Below are 12,092 nucleotides of genomic sequence, written 5' to 3' on the forward strand. Positions count from 1 at the left end.
CAGGCAAGTGCTTCTCAACTCATCAAGGAGAAAATCAAAGGCTTCAACTGACATGATACAGATTTTAAGAAAAGATGAAAGAAACTGTTGAAAAACAATAATAACATGTGGAATCATTAGAAATGCGTACAGAGAACAAAACTATCACAGGTGTTTTAACTCGAGATGCCAGCTTGGTAATGAAGCAATTGGCTATATCAGGCAAGAAACAAGTTTCTAAATCTACTGCCCAATCATGTAACGTGTCAATAATTGAGCATAAGTCTAATCACGCGAAGAGTCAATAATTGAACAATCAACACAATGAAACCCTACTTGATCAGCTTCATGAAAAAAATAAATAAATAAATAAATAAAAAAGAAGCAGCAAAGACTGACATTTAAAAGAAATTATGCATTTATTGTCACAGAGAATGTAATATCACCTTCTAGTTTGTAGTAAATGCCAGCTCAGGACAGGTATAGAAGAATTTACATAACTCGACAGTAAGGAAATACATTTTTTTAAGAATTGACGACTTCAAGTAGCCCCTTTGCAGTAACAGACACCATTACTATGCTCCCCATTTTGAGTCATATTTACCTGATTTAAGCCCCATAAGCGAATAGTCCGATCATCACTTGCAGAAGCCAGCATATGAGGATTAGCTGGATTCCAGCTAACACAATTGACAGCCGCAGAATGTCCAGGCAAAGTTAAAATTAGCTCTCCTGAGACCCTGTGCCAGATATAAACCTACATATCATGTCAAATAATTAGTAACACTCCCAATAAAGACGGCTGCAATTCACAATTAATATATCAATTGTTAACTGAAGACAATAACCGAGTTTGCATTACTGAAACAGAAATTAAACGCCCCAGAAAGAGATAAAGAAGCCATAATTAATAGTAGTCTACTTCAGTTGATTTGTAGTTCTGTAAGAGTAACGTTTAAGTACGAGCTATTACTTATTTAGAAAGAAACTCTTACCCTAATTAAATCAATAACTTATTTCCAACTTTCACCATTAAAAATTGTTTATTTTAAAACTTACTTTTTTTTACTTATAAAGCTCAGCCAAGTATGTTCCAGGTAGGCTGGTGTATCTGCAATGGCATAAGTTCAAATCTATTGTAAAATTGAAAATCAATGGCACTCAAGAGTGGTCGACTGACAAAATCTAGGCATGGTGGCCTAGATGTAATTAGCACTTTGTATGAAGTGCAGTAACATTCAAATATAATACATGCTTGTCCAGATAAAAGGCCCATAAACAACACTGACAACAGCAGTTACCACCAATTGACTCGGAGGATGTGAGTAGCACAAAGAGTCTTAGTTTGTATTCAAAAAGCTTACTCCAAACAAATAATATTGTTCTGAGCAGTGAGCAATTATCATCAATTCTATTTTGAAAGAGCAGTTCATACAAGCAATATAAATACAAAAAGTATGTGGCTAAACAAAATAAATGTTCATGATCAACAGAAGAGGCATTACCTGCGAGTCCTCACTTCCACTGGCAATAAATGCTTGCTCGAGGCCACCAAAACAAGACCTCACAACTAAACGAGAATGCTTGTGACCTTTGTATTTGGCTACTAGCATTACAGTCCCATCTATATTCCACAGATGGAGTTCTTGGTTCGATAGGCTAACAAGCAAAAACTTGCTGTCATTGGATAAAGCAAATGAAATTATAGTGTGATCCTCCTCAATGAATTTCTCAGAATTTGATTCCCATTCAAACAATGATATAATATTTTCTTTACAAACAGTAATGAGCTGTTTCCCATCACTAGATATTCCCAAGTCTGAGATCCTAATAGTTTTTTGCCCTTTCCAACATTTTACATCTTTCCCTTCCAGATCCCACATGCAGACGCTTTTGTCAGTAACACCACAAAATATCCTTCGCCCATCCGGTGCCCATGCACAAGAGGTCAAACCGAGGCCACTTTTTTCATATACATTGAGGCATTCTCCTGATGCAGTGTCCCAACATCTAACAGCCTCTTCTACTCCACAAGTAAGAAGTTGATGATCATCAGGGCTCCATGAAATATACGAGACAGGTTTCTGGTGACCAGATAATCTATGCTTCAAGGATATTCGACCATCCAGTTTAACCTAACAAAAGCAACAGAATTATGCTAAAAAATCAACAGTCAATCAAAATGATGTCTAAACAGGAAAAGCCTTCAAGTAATACACTCAAAACTCTTGTGTAACAAAGCAAAAAATGTTTTAACACTTTTAGGTTCATCGCCATATTGAAAAGGTGAGTGCTACACTTTGATAGCATAATCTTAATTTGTAAAACCAGAGAAGGAATCAGAAGTAATTAAGGAATACGAATAGAATAAATTAAAAGAAGTTCCCAATCAATGGAAATAAAATATTTAGTAAGCAATAAACAACATAAGCAAACTAAAACCAGTAACAAAAGTACATGAAGTCATGACTGAGGTTGATCAAAAAACTACAACTTAGGTTGAGTAGTTAAACTATCAGCAACATTAAATTTAAACAGATGGCAGTGAACAAATCAGCATTGCATAAAAATCAGGCTTTTCAAGCCATTCCCATTGGATAGAAGAGGTTTGGAAGCGAAGGGTACCATCTAGTAGCTTCCAATGGATTTTGGAATTTCAGTCCACGTACATTTAAATTGTCATCAAAATATAGCCCATATTTGAGCCCCATTTTTTGGGGGAAATATATTGTAAAATAGTGATTTTTTGGAGAATTTGTGATTAAATAATTGGAAAAGTTCTGGGTTTACGTGTAAAATTATTTTATGGGAGAATATGTGATTGAAAATGAGTTTTATAAAAATGAGCTTTGGAGAAAATGAGGCTCAAACAGGGGCATAATCTACATTCTTTCAATTCTATATTTCACATTCCAAGGAATACTCCAATGGAGCAAATAGTCAACAATGATTTTTGTCAAATTTCAAATATTTGAGAAACAAAAGACTGTTGAAATTGTCTACATATATTTTCAAATATCGGCTAGAATTTAATGTTTATACATAGGTGAAAGATGTACTGGTTTTGAGGTAGATCTAGTCGTCATGAGTTCTACAATTAGCCAAAAATGCTACAAAAGAACTTCGAAATGTTTCTTGAAGTGATGAACAACTTTGCAGGCATGCTCAAGTCTTTGTGCTGAAACAAATATTAACATTTAATTGATTCAATTGAACATACCATAACAAGTTCTCTTTGCAAGATTATAATCAAAAACCTGATGATTTGAAGGGAAAATATTTAATTATGCTTTTTCTAAAAACGTGTATTTACTATTTATGATATCACGATACATGCATACATCACCAGAACAAGGAGACCTATTGAAATGTTAGAAAAACAAGTTTAAAAACAAAATCAGGAATACATCATGTTTTTCAACCAACAACACCTAAAGATAAAATGAAAATCCTTGAACTCCTTGAAGATAAAAGCCCATAAAGAAGCCAAAAACTTTGCTCCTTCCAATATTTTGCAGCAGTTGTTTCTTTTATTAAAAAATTATAAAAGTTCCTTTCTATCTAAAATGCCAAAAAAAGTATTGAAAACCACAACTTCCCACATAGCACCCAACTTTCCCACAACAAATAGAATTTTCATTATATATCTGGAGTGCCTTTCAGGGAAAAAGAACATTCTAAATCAGCTTCTTTTACCAAGCAGTGCCACAAGTATATTATCAAGACTTTCTGCTGTCCTCAGATAGAGATAAATGAATTTGCTTTGAGTTTGAGCTAAATCGCAAGTACTAATCCTCCTATGAGAAACGAGATCCAGCAAAGGATGCAAGATGTTCAAACGAATAAATGGTTCAGATAATGGTAAGCTCGACAAGTCAACCTTGTCAGGTCTTCCATTTGGTTCTTCCAAGTGTCTAAGACCCAGAATCCACTATTGCTGAATAGAATCAATTTCTAATCTCAGCACTTCTCTCACCAGTGTAGCAACCTCGTAAAAACCTGGAAACAACCTCTAACCATAAACCTAAAAGCTAAAATCGACCAAACTTCTGTCTGGCTGTATAGACCAACCCTTTTATAATGAAACTCCTAACAATAAAATCTGCTACATCAATGGAATCGCAAAGCCCTTCCTCCTCTAGATCTTTGTGGAAAAGCTAAACGCAAAATTGATATGGGTGTTTTCCACTGGGGCCTAGGGTGATAAAGGATTTGTTTCCTCCGGAGGTATTAATCTTTTAGGTCCTTTTGACCCACATTCTTTCAAAAAAATTCATTTTTAAATAGTGATTTGACATCACTTTAACCACACATTATTCAATAAAATGATATTACACACAAATCCAAAACTTTTCTTTATTTTTTAACCACGCATTTTCCATCAATACATTATTCAAAAATGCATTATCATGAAAATAATATGGCTCAAATAAAGGCTTAATTTTATTTGTTTGGATTTCAAGTACAAATTGATGGTGGTTTTTGGTTTAAGCTAATCAGAGAATTTTTTCATGAGCAGCCAATATAGTCATTTGGATAGGGATTTTCAAATCGAACAGAATTTTTTTAACTTTCAAATTGTAGGAGGGATTGGTAGAATTATGAAGAGAAAAGAACAAGATAGTTTGCAATTATGTTTGATATGGGATGCCCTTACTAGTTAAGGAAAAGAGAAGCAGATTCCGAGATTCCAATTTCAAAAGATTCGAGAGCAAAAAGCTATTAAGACTTACTAGTTTTATTATCTAGCAGTGAACGACCAATCAGCATGTATGGTTAAAACTATCTAGGGCAAGTTATCAATAAAACTCGATTTGGCTTTGAATGCCTCTCCAAACGAGAGTTACTTGCATTATATACTGTGTTTTTTATTACAAGGCTCAATCTTAACCATTACACTAATCACACTAGTCATTACACTAATTATGCTACAATTACAATAATCACTCCTCTATAATTACAAAATCATGCTTAACTAGGAAATGGAAAAGAGAGGGGAAAGCGGAATCTGTAATTAGGGAATCCGTTCATAATTAGATCCATATTGATATCCCCCTTCAAATTGATGCTGGTCGATCAAGAAGCATCAATTTGTTTACAAGAAATTGATGACGATTTCGGGTCAGTGATTTTGTGAAAATATCAGCTTTCTGAAGAGCAGTGGAAATGTGAGGAAGAGAAATGACACGAGTATCTAAAGCTTCACGAATAGAATGACAGTCTACTTCAATATGCTTAGTAAGCTCATGGTAAACCGGATTAGCAGCAATCTGAATGGCACTTGTGTTGTCGGCATAGAGTGGAGTAGGACCAGATTGAGGAAAATCAAGTTCAGCAAGAAGCCCCCGAAGCCATATAATCTCGGAACAAGCAGCAGACATTGCCCGATATTTTGATTCAGTAGATGACTTAGAGACACGATCTTGCTTCTTACTTTTCCAAGATATCAGAGAATAACCAAGAAACATGCACCATCCCGTGACAGAACGTCGGGTGTCTGGACAATCAACCCAATCTGCATCACTATAAGGAGTAAGACAAAGAGAAGACCCGGTAGGAAAGAACAATCCTTGGCTAGATGTGCCTCGAAGATAGCGAATGATACAACGAACGGCAGCTAGATGGAGATGACGTGGAGTGTGCATGAACTGGCTAATTTGCTGGACTGCGAAAGAAATATCAGGCCTCGTAATAGTCAAATAATTCAGGCTTCCCACCAGTTGACGATACACGATAGGATTAGAGAAAAGATCACCTTCTTCACAACGATACTTTGTATTTACTTCTAGAGGAGTATCCACAATAGATGAATCCTGAAGACCGGCCAACTTAATCAAATATTGCTTATATTTATGCTGATTCAGGAAAATACCAGAGGAATGTGTGTGAACTTCTAGCCCTAAGAAGTACGTAAGAGATCCAAGATCCTTCGTAAGAAAAGAGGGCTCAAGATGCTGCTATAGACGAGTACTCAAAGCAGAATTAGTCCCGATAATTACAATATCATCAACATAGATGAGGAGAAGAACAATACCGATCGAGTTCTTGCAAAGGAACAAGGAAGAGTCATACTGGCTCTGTTGAAATGAAAAACGAAGCAAGGTAGATCGGACTTATCAAACCATGCTCGTGGAGCCTGTTTCAACCCATATAATGAGCACTTCAGCTTACAGACTTTTGAGGAAGAGCTAGAGGTTAAACCCGGATGTAGTGTCATGTAAACTTCTTCTTTGAGATTTCCATGAAGAAAGGCATTTTTTTACATCCATTTGTTGGAGCGACCAACCTTGAAAAGCAGCAATAGAAATAACCATTCGCACGGTGGTCATCTTGGCTACTGGAGCAAAAGTTTCCAAATAATCAACACCATATTCCTGTCTATTACCAAAAGCAACCAATCGTACCTTATATCTATCCAAAGTCCCATCAGACCGTAATTTGATTGAATAAACCCATTTGCAACCAATGGCCTTAACATTCTTAAGACACGGAACATCCCAAGTGTCATTATCTTTAAGTGCACGAAGTTCGTCTACCATCGCTTCTAGCCAGCATTCATGTTTTACTGCTTCAGAGTACCCTGTAGGTATGGGAATAGATGACAAAGTAGCATTAAGAGATGTATGAGAAAATCCATACCGATTAGGAGGACGAGAGGTTCTGGTGGAACGGCGAATATTAGTGTCCAAGTCCAACTCATTCATGGAAGGTTGTGTCTGTGTAGCCTCAGATGGCGGGTCTGGTACACGGAGGGGCAAAGCTGGGTGTCGTCGTTCATACACGAATCCAGGCTTGAACCGTTCAAGGGTAGAGGACAACTCATCAAAATGTGGAAGGGCAGGTGTCTTCGCTAAAGGCTCAACATGAGTGGGAAATAAATATTGATTTTCGAAGAAAACAACATGACCAGAGATACGAAATTTATTGGAGCATGGATCATAGCAAACATATCCTTTATGAGAAACACTGTAACCCATAAACGTACATTTAACTGATTGAGCGGAAAGTTATTTCGTTCATGTGGAGATAAATGAACAAAACAGACACATCCAAAGGTATGCATGTCAAGGCAGTTTGGGTGTTGATGATGCAGGCGATAATAAGGAGTTTCAAATTTCAGAACACTTGAAGGCAATCGGTTAATCAAATAGACTGCCGTAGATAAAGCCTCGACCCAGAATTTAGGTGGAACTGAGGATTCTAGTAGCAATGTACGAACAACATCTAACAGATGACGATTCTTACGTTCAGCAACACCATTTTGCTCAGGTGTATGGGGACAAGAATGTTGGGAGACAATGCCCTTTTGGTGAAGGAAATCATGAAACTTTAGACACATATATTCTCCTCCCAAATCAGACTTTAATATTTTAATACTCAAAGAAAATTAAGTTTCAACATAAGCGATAAATTGTTGAAAAACAGAAAACACCTCAAATTTAGAACAGAGAAAATAGATCCAAGTATATCTGCTATAATCGTCAATGAATGTAACAAAGTATTTATAATATGCATGAGATATAACCGGAGACATACCCCACACATCACTATGAATCAGATCAAAACTTCTTTCAGCCCGACTACCTTGAGAAGAAAAGGGAAGAGACTTACTTTTACCTAATTTGCATGTGGAACAATCAAGAAAAACATAAGATGAAAATTGATCTTTATTGCCCAACAAGCCAGAGTTTATTAAATGAGATAAAACAACAGAGTTAGGATGACCCAAACGTTTGTGCCAGATTTCACGAGCATGGGAAAATCCAGCTTCAACTCTGTCTTTGAGTTCCTTCAAATGGATGGATAAGTTCTTAAATTCTTCAGTCTTCATGACCTGTTCAGAAAGCTTGTGGGACAGCATGTTACATCAGGAACGAAGCATCAGGAGTTCGTCTTTTTTATCCTCCAATGAAGTCATATAAATATATTGTTCATCCACCTTGCTTTTGAGCACTATTGATAAAATTTCCAACTCCTCATTCAAGAATGTCAAGTGATGGATATCATCTTCAGCCTCTGCCAAAGTGTCTTTTAGCTGCTCTACCATTACAACTTGTAATTATCCTTTGAAATATCAATAAAACTCGATTTGGTTTTGAATGCCTCTCCAAACGAGAGTTACTTGCATTATATACTGCGTGTGTTTCTGATTACAAGGCTCAATCTTAGCCATTACACTAATCACGCTAGTCATTACACTAATTATGCTACAATTACAATAATCGCTCCTCTATAATTACAAAATCATGCTTAACTAGGAAATGGAAAAAAGAGGTGAAAGGGGAATCTGTAATTAGGGAATCCGTCCATAATTAGATCCATATTGATACAGGTGAAATATTGGAGACTTGTAAATGCCGACAAGTTTCAAAAAGATTGGAGCAAACAGAAAAATATAACAGAAACTAATGAAAGGCACTTCCTCACAAAAGTTCCATCAATGCAATATTATATTCTTGAAACAATTATAAGATCTAATGGTATTGTCTGACTTCAAAAAATAATAATAATAATAATAATAATCCTTACAATTCATATCCAATAAGTGTAGTAGGAGACAGTTCTACTTCAAACAAATGATGTAAATACTACACCAAGACTGAAACATTTTTTGAGCTATATATAAATTTAGAGCAACAGACCATGATGTTAAGTTGGAAGACCACAATTTTAATGTCAACATGGAAATTGGTAAATAGCACTAAAAATTGAAAATCAGCACAGTAGTAAATTGTTAAGGCATGAGGTAATATATATAAATAATCCAGTCGTTGAAGGGAACCAGGGGAAATAAATGCATGCACAAAGTAATTATATGCATACCTAAAAAGAAAATATTACCTCCCATATAATCACTAGACAATCACTGGATGACGAAGCCAAGTATTCTCCATTGTGAGAAAATTGCAAGAACCAAACTTCATTACTGTGCTCTTGTAATATCTGGATTACGAAGTCAAGCATTTTCGTTGTTAAAAAATTGCATGAAAGGAAGGTGTCGATGGTCACAGAGATGAAATAAACTGTGAATTACCTCAGGTTGTGGAAGAGTAGATATTTTATAATTCCAGTGTTCATATTTGAGAAAAACAGATATCTATATTAGACCAAAAGATTTGAATTCAAGCAACTAGTAGATCACTGCATATTATCTGTTTTAATCAACTATACAGGTTTTTTTTTTTTTTTTTTTTTTCTCTCTCTCTCTCTCTTTAGTGAGGTTGTCATGATATATCGGCACACACAACAATGCCACCTCATGAATAAAGATGATGCAACAATGACAAGAAAAAGTTGTAAAGAAAACGTCCGAGATGATTTTAGATTCTCCCATTTTCTCATCCATCATTAAATCAAGAACAGTAATTGTAATGAGAATTTGATATTTAGTGGCAATGGTTTGGCTAATCCTTCAAGTGGAAAAAACATTATTTTTATCTTGTTTTCTCCTCCTAATTTTCAGATACAGTTCATCATCTTTTTCAAAAAAATCATCCCTAACTCATCAATTATTTAATCCACATCAAACGCCAGCATGTATTCTGTTGTAGAAGGCTTTATGAGAGATTTCCTAAAGCTGCCCCATGTCCATATATGCGTGTGATTCTCAATAATCATAGATTTATTAAGAAAACAATGAAGATACAAAATAAATATAGCTTCAATTCCAACATTGTTTGTAGAGTAACTACTAGGCTCATGGTTTCTAGTTTCACGTTAGTTTCATTTCTTTAGCCATTTTAATAGTATTAACCAATTTTCCCTATCTATCTCCAACAGAAAGCATTGTACCAAACACCAAGGTAATATCCCCTTCTAGCCCTCATTGAGAAATAGACATGACCAATTCTAAATCAATGGTCCATGAACTCATTTATTATAATTGAACAACTTGAAGCATTACTTTTGTCTTAGATTTATGGATAAGAAAAAAAGTTCAAATTAAATTTTTTTTTTTTTTTTTTTTATCTTTTTCCATCCTTTTATTTGCTCAAGAGGTTGGGGTCTCTCACATCACCTTGAAGAAAACATTGCATCCATCTTGGTGTTCAAGAGATTCTTGCGGTGAGCAGGTGACACAACAATTCCGTTCTTGTACAAAGAACACGTACATTTATATCGCCACATGAAAACAACATTCAAAAAACCATTGTTTCCAGATGTTTGAGATTATGCCTCGAGGGGCGCCTCATGTGCGTCTTTCATTTAACACCTTGTATACCATTTTCAAAAGTTATACCTTGGGTTTAACCTCAGGGCAGCTGGATTGCTTTTCAGGCTATTCTTTTATAGCCCAAGAATGAGGAGTTTTTATGTTCTTTAGTGTTATTTTTACATGGACGTAGAAGGGGAAGGGGATTGCAACAATGCAAGTGGAGGATGATTGGGAAAAATGAGGAGACAGATTATAGTCATGAAGATGATGATCAGGGATTAAAAATCTTGTTAGTAGTAATACATGGGAGACACCTAGGCTGTTTATTGGTATCTCTTGGATTATGTCTCGAAATGCCTCGAGACTGACGCATTGCCTCACGAAGGTAAATAGCTTCAATAATATCTGATTAAGCCTCTTTTCAAACGTGGCTTAATATAAGTTATTTCACCCAAAATAAGAGTAGAAATAGATAAATACATCTTTTCTTTTAAACAAAAAATTGCAAAATTGGTCCCAACCTATTACCACATTAGCAAGTTGGTAACAGACCTTTTCAGTTTTCATCATTGTAGTACAATCAGCAGTCAGTGAGAAAATTTTAAACCAAGGCTCTCGTGAAAACATATTTCACTTCCAATTTTTAGACCAACTCAAATTGGAAAAGAAAGTATAGCATCAAATGGTTGGACATGCAAGAACCAGTTGATAACTTAATAGAGATTTGGACGGTTATCATCGTCGAGGTTTTATTGTGCAACAAAAAATGAGAGGTTAGAAACCAGTTTAGTCCTTATTAAAGGTTGAGGACCAACTTACTACTGAGGTAGTATGTTGGAGACTAATGATGCAATTTTCTCCACTTTTAACACTCAAAAGTGAAAGATAATATCTTCTTCATGGAAAAACAATATTTTTTTTTTGGTGATCAACATCAATCAACTAAAAAAAGGGTAGGAGAGTTTATTTGCTATTACTATTAGTGTATTAAACAGCAAAATTGCAGACCCTGTTCCAGATAACATGGCAGTATTATGAAAAGTTCTTTTCGTTTCAACATGTAAATAGTAATTTTAACCTGACCTGTAAAGTTTGAGAAGGAATGTGGTCTCTTCCACACTGATGATCAGTGAGCAATGACATTTCGTCAACCAAGGAGTTGTGAAACCTGCAAGCATCCCTTTGCAAGTCAAGAGCCTGTTCAACAAGAAGCACCAATCGTTTTTCTTGAATCATCACTGTAGAGGGCAGCAACGTTTTCAATTCCTCCAGTAATTTTTTGCGTGACCTGATCCTTAACCGTTGAGCAGAAGTTCCATCAAGAGCAGTCTGTGAAGGAGATACAATTAACGAAGAAAGCTCATGTAGTCTACTAATATGTACACAAAGTGGTGCAATCTCAGTTCTCAGTGTCTTCAAGGCATCCATGATTTTTTCTCCATCCAAAAGTTCGAAAAACTTATGCTCCAATATTACAAAAGATGCCAACTTAACAATATTTTCATCCATTAGACCAATGTTATGTAATGTGGCTAGACTTTCATTCCATTCACCTTCAATAATTTGCTTCACAAACAAATTAACAGCAGCAGAGTGCAAAGGTATCCCTGACTCTTCCTCTAGATGTGCTCCTGTCTTTTCATAACCAAGAGAATATAAAGCCTCAGCAATAATTCTAACAAGTTCAACTTTCTTAACAACTCCTTTTACACCAACAACCTCATCATCCCCTTGAGATTCTAGGGGTCGAGCCATTGAGTTGTTCGATAAGCACCTAGCTAGCTCTCTAATTGACGCATTGCTGGAAAAACTGTCCGATTCTTCATATGACACTTTCACACGTTTTAAGGGTGGATCTTCATGCTCTACACCTCCCATGAAAAGTATACCTCAGCCCATATAAATGCACCCAGAGGAAAGATGAGATCTCCTTATTGTAGAATCTCTATTGAACCAC

At 35.7% G+C, this 12,092-nt stretch overlaps 1 protein-coding gene across 1 annotated transcript in view; it reads right to left on the reverse strand.

The window, feature by feature from the left end:
• Positions 1-374: 374 nt before the first annotated feature.
• The window catches only part of LOC111372355 (WD repeat-containing protein 26 homolog), a 16,449-nt gene continuing 4,731 nt past the window's right edge, over positions 375-12,092 (reverse strand). Inside the window, exons 2-5 of the mRNA XM_022994651.1 lie at positions 11,219-12,092; positions 8,821-8,922; positions 1,485-2,114; positions 375-736 (exon numbers count right to left, since the gene is read on the reverse strand). The exon at positions 11,219-12,092 is cut by the window's right edge and continues 1 nt beyond it. Coding sequence (XP_022850419.1) covers positions 521-736; positions 1,485-2,114; positions 8,821-8,922; positions 11,219-12,013 — 1,743 coding nt within the window. The 5' untranslated portion in view covers positions 12,014-12,092 and the 3' untranslated portion in view covers positions 375-520. The remainder of the gene's footprint in view (positions 737-1,484; positions 2,115-8,820; positions 8,923-11,218) is intronic.

This window comes from Olea europaea, chromosome 23 (genome assembly GCF_002742605.1).
Source record: "Olea europaea var. sylvestris chromosome 23, O_europaea_v1, whole genome shotgun sequence".
NCBI lineage: Eukaryota > Viridiplantae > Streptophyta > Magnoliopsida > Lamiales > Oleaceae > Olea > Olea europaea.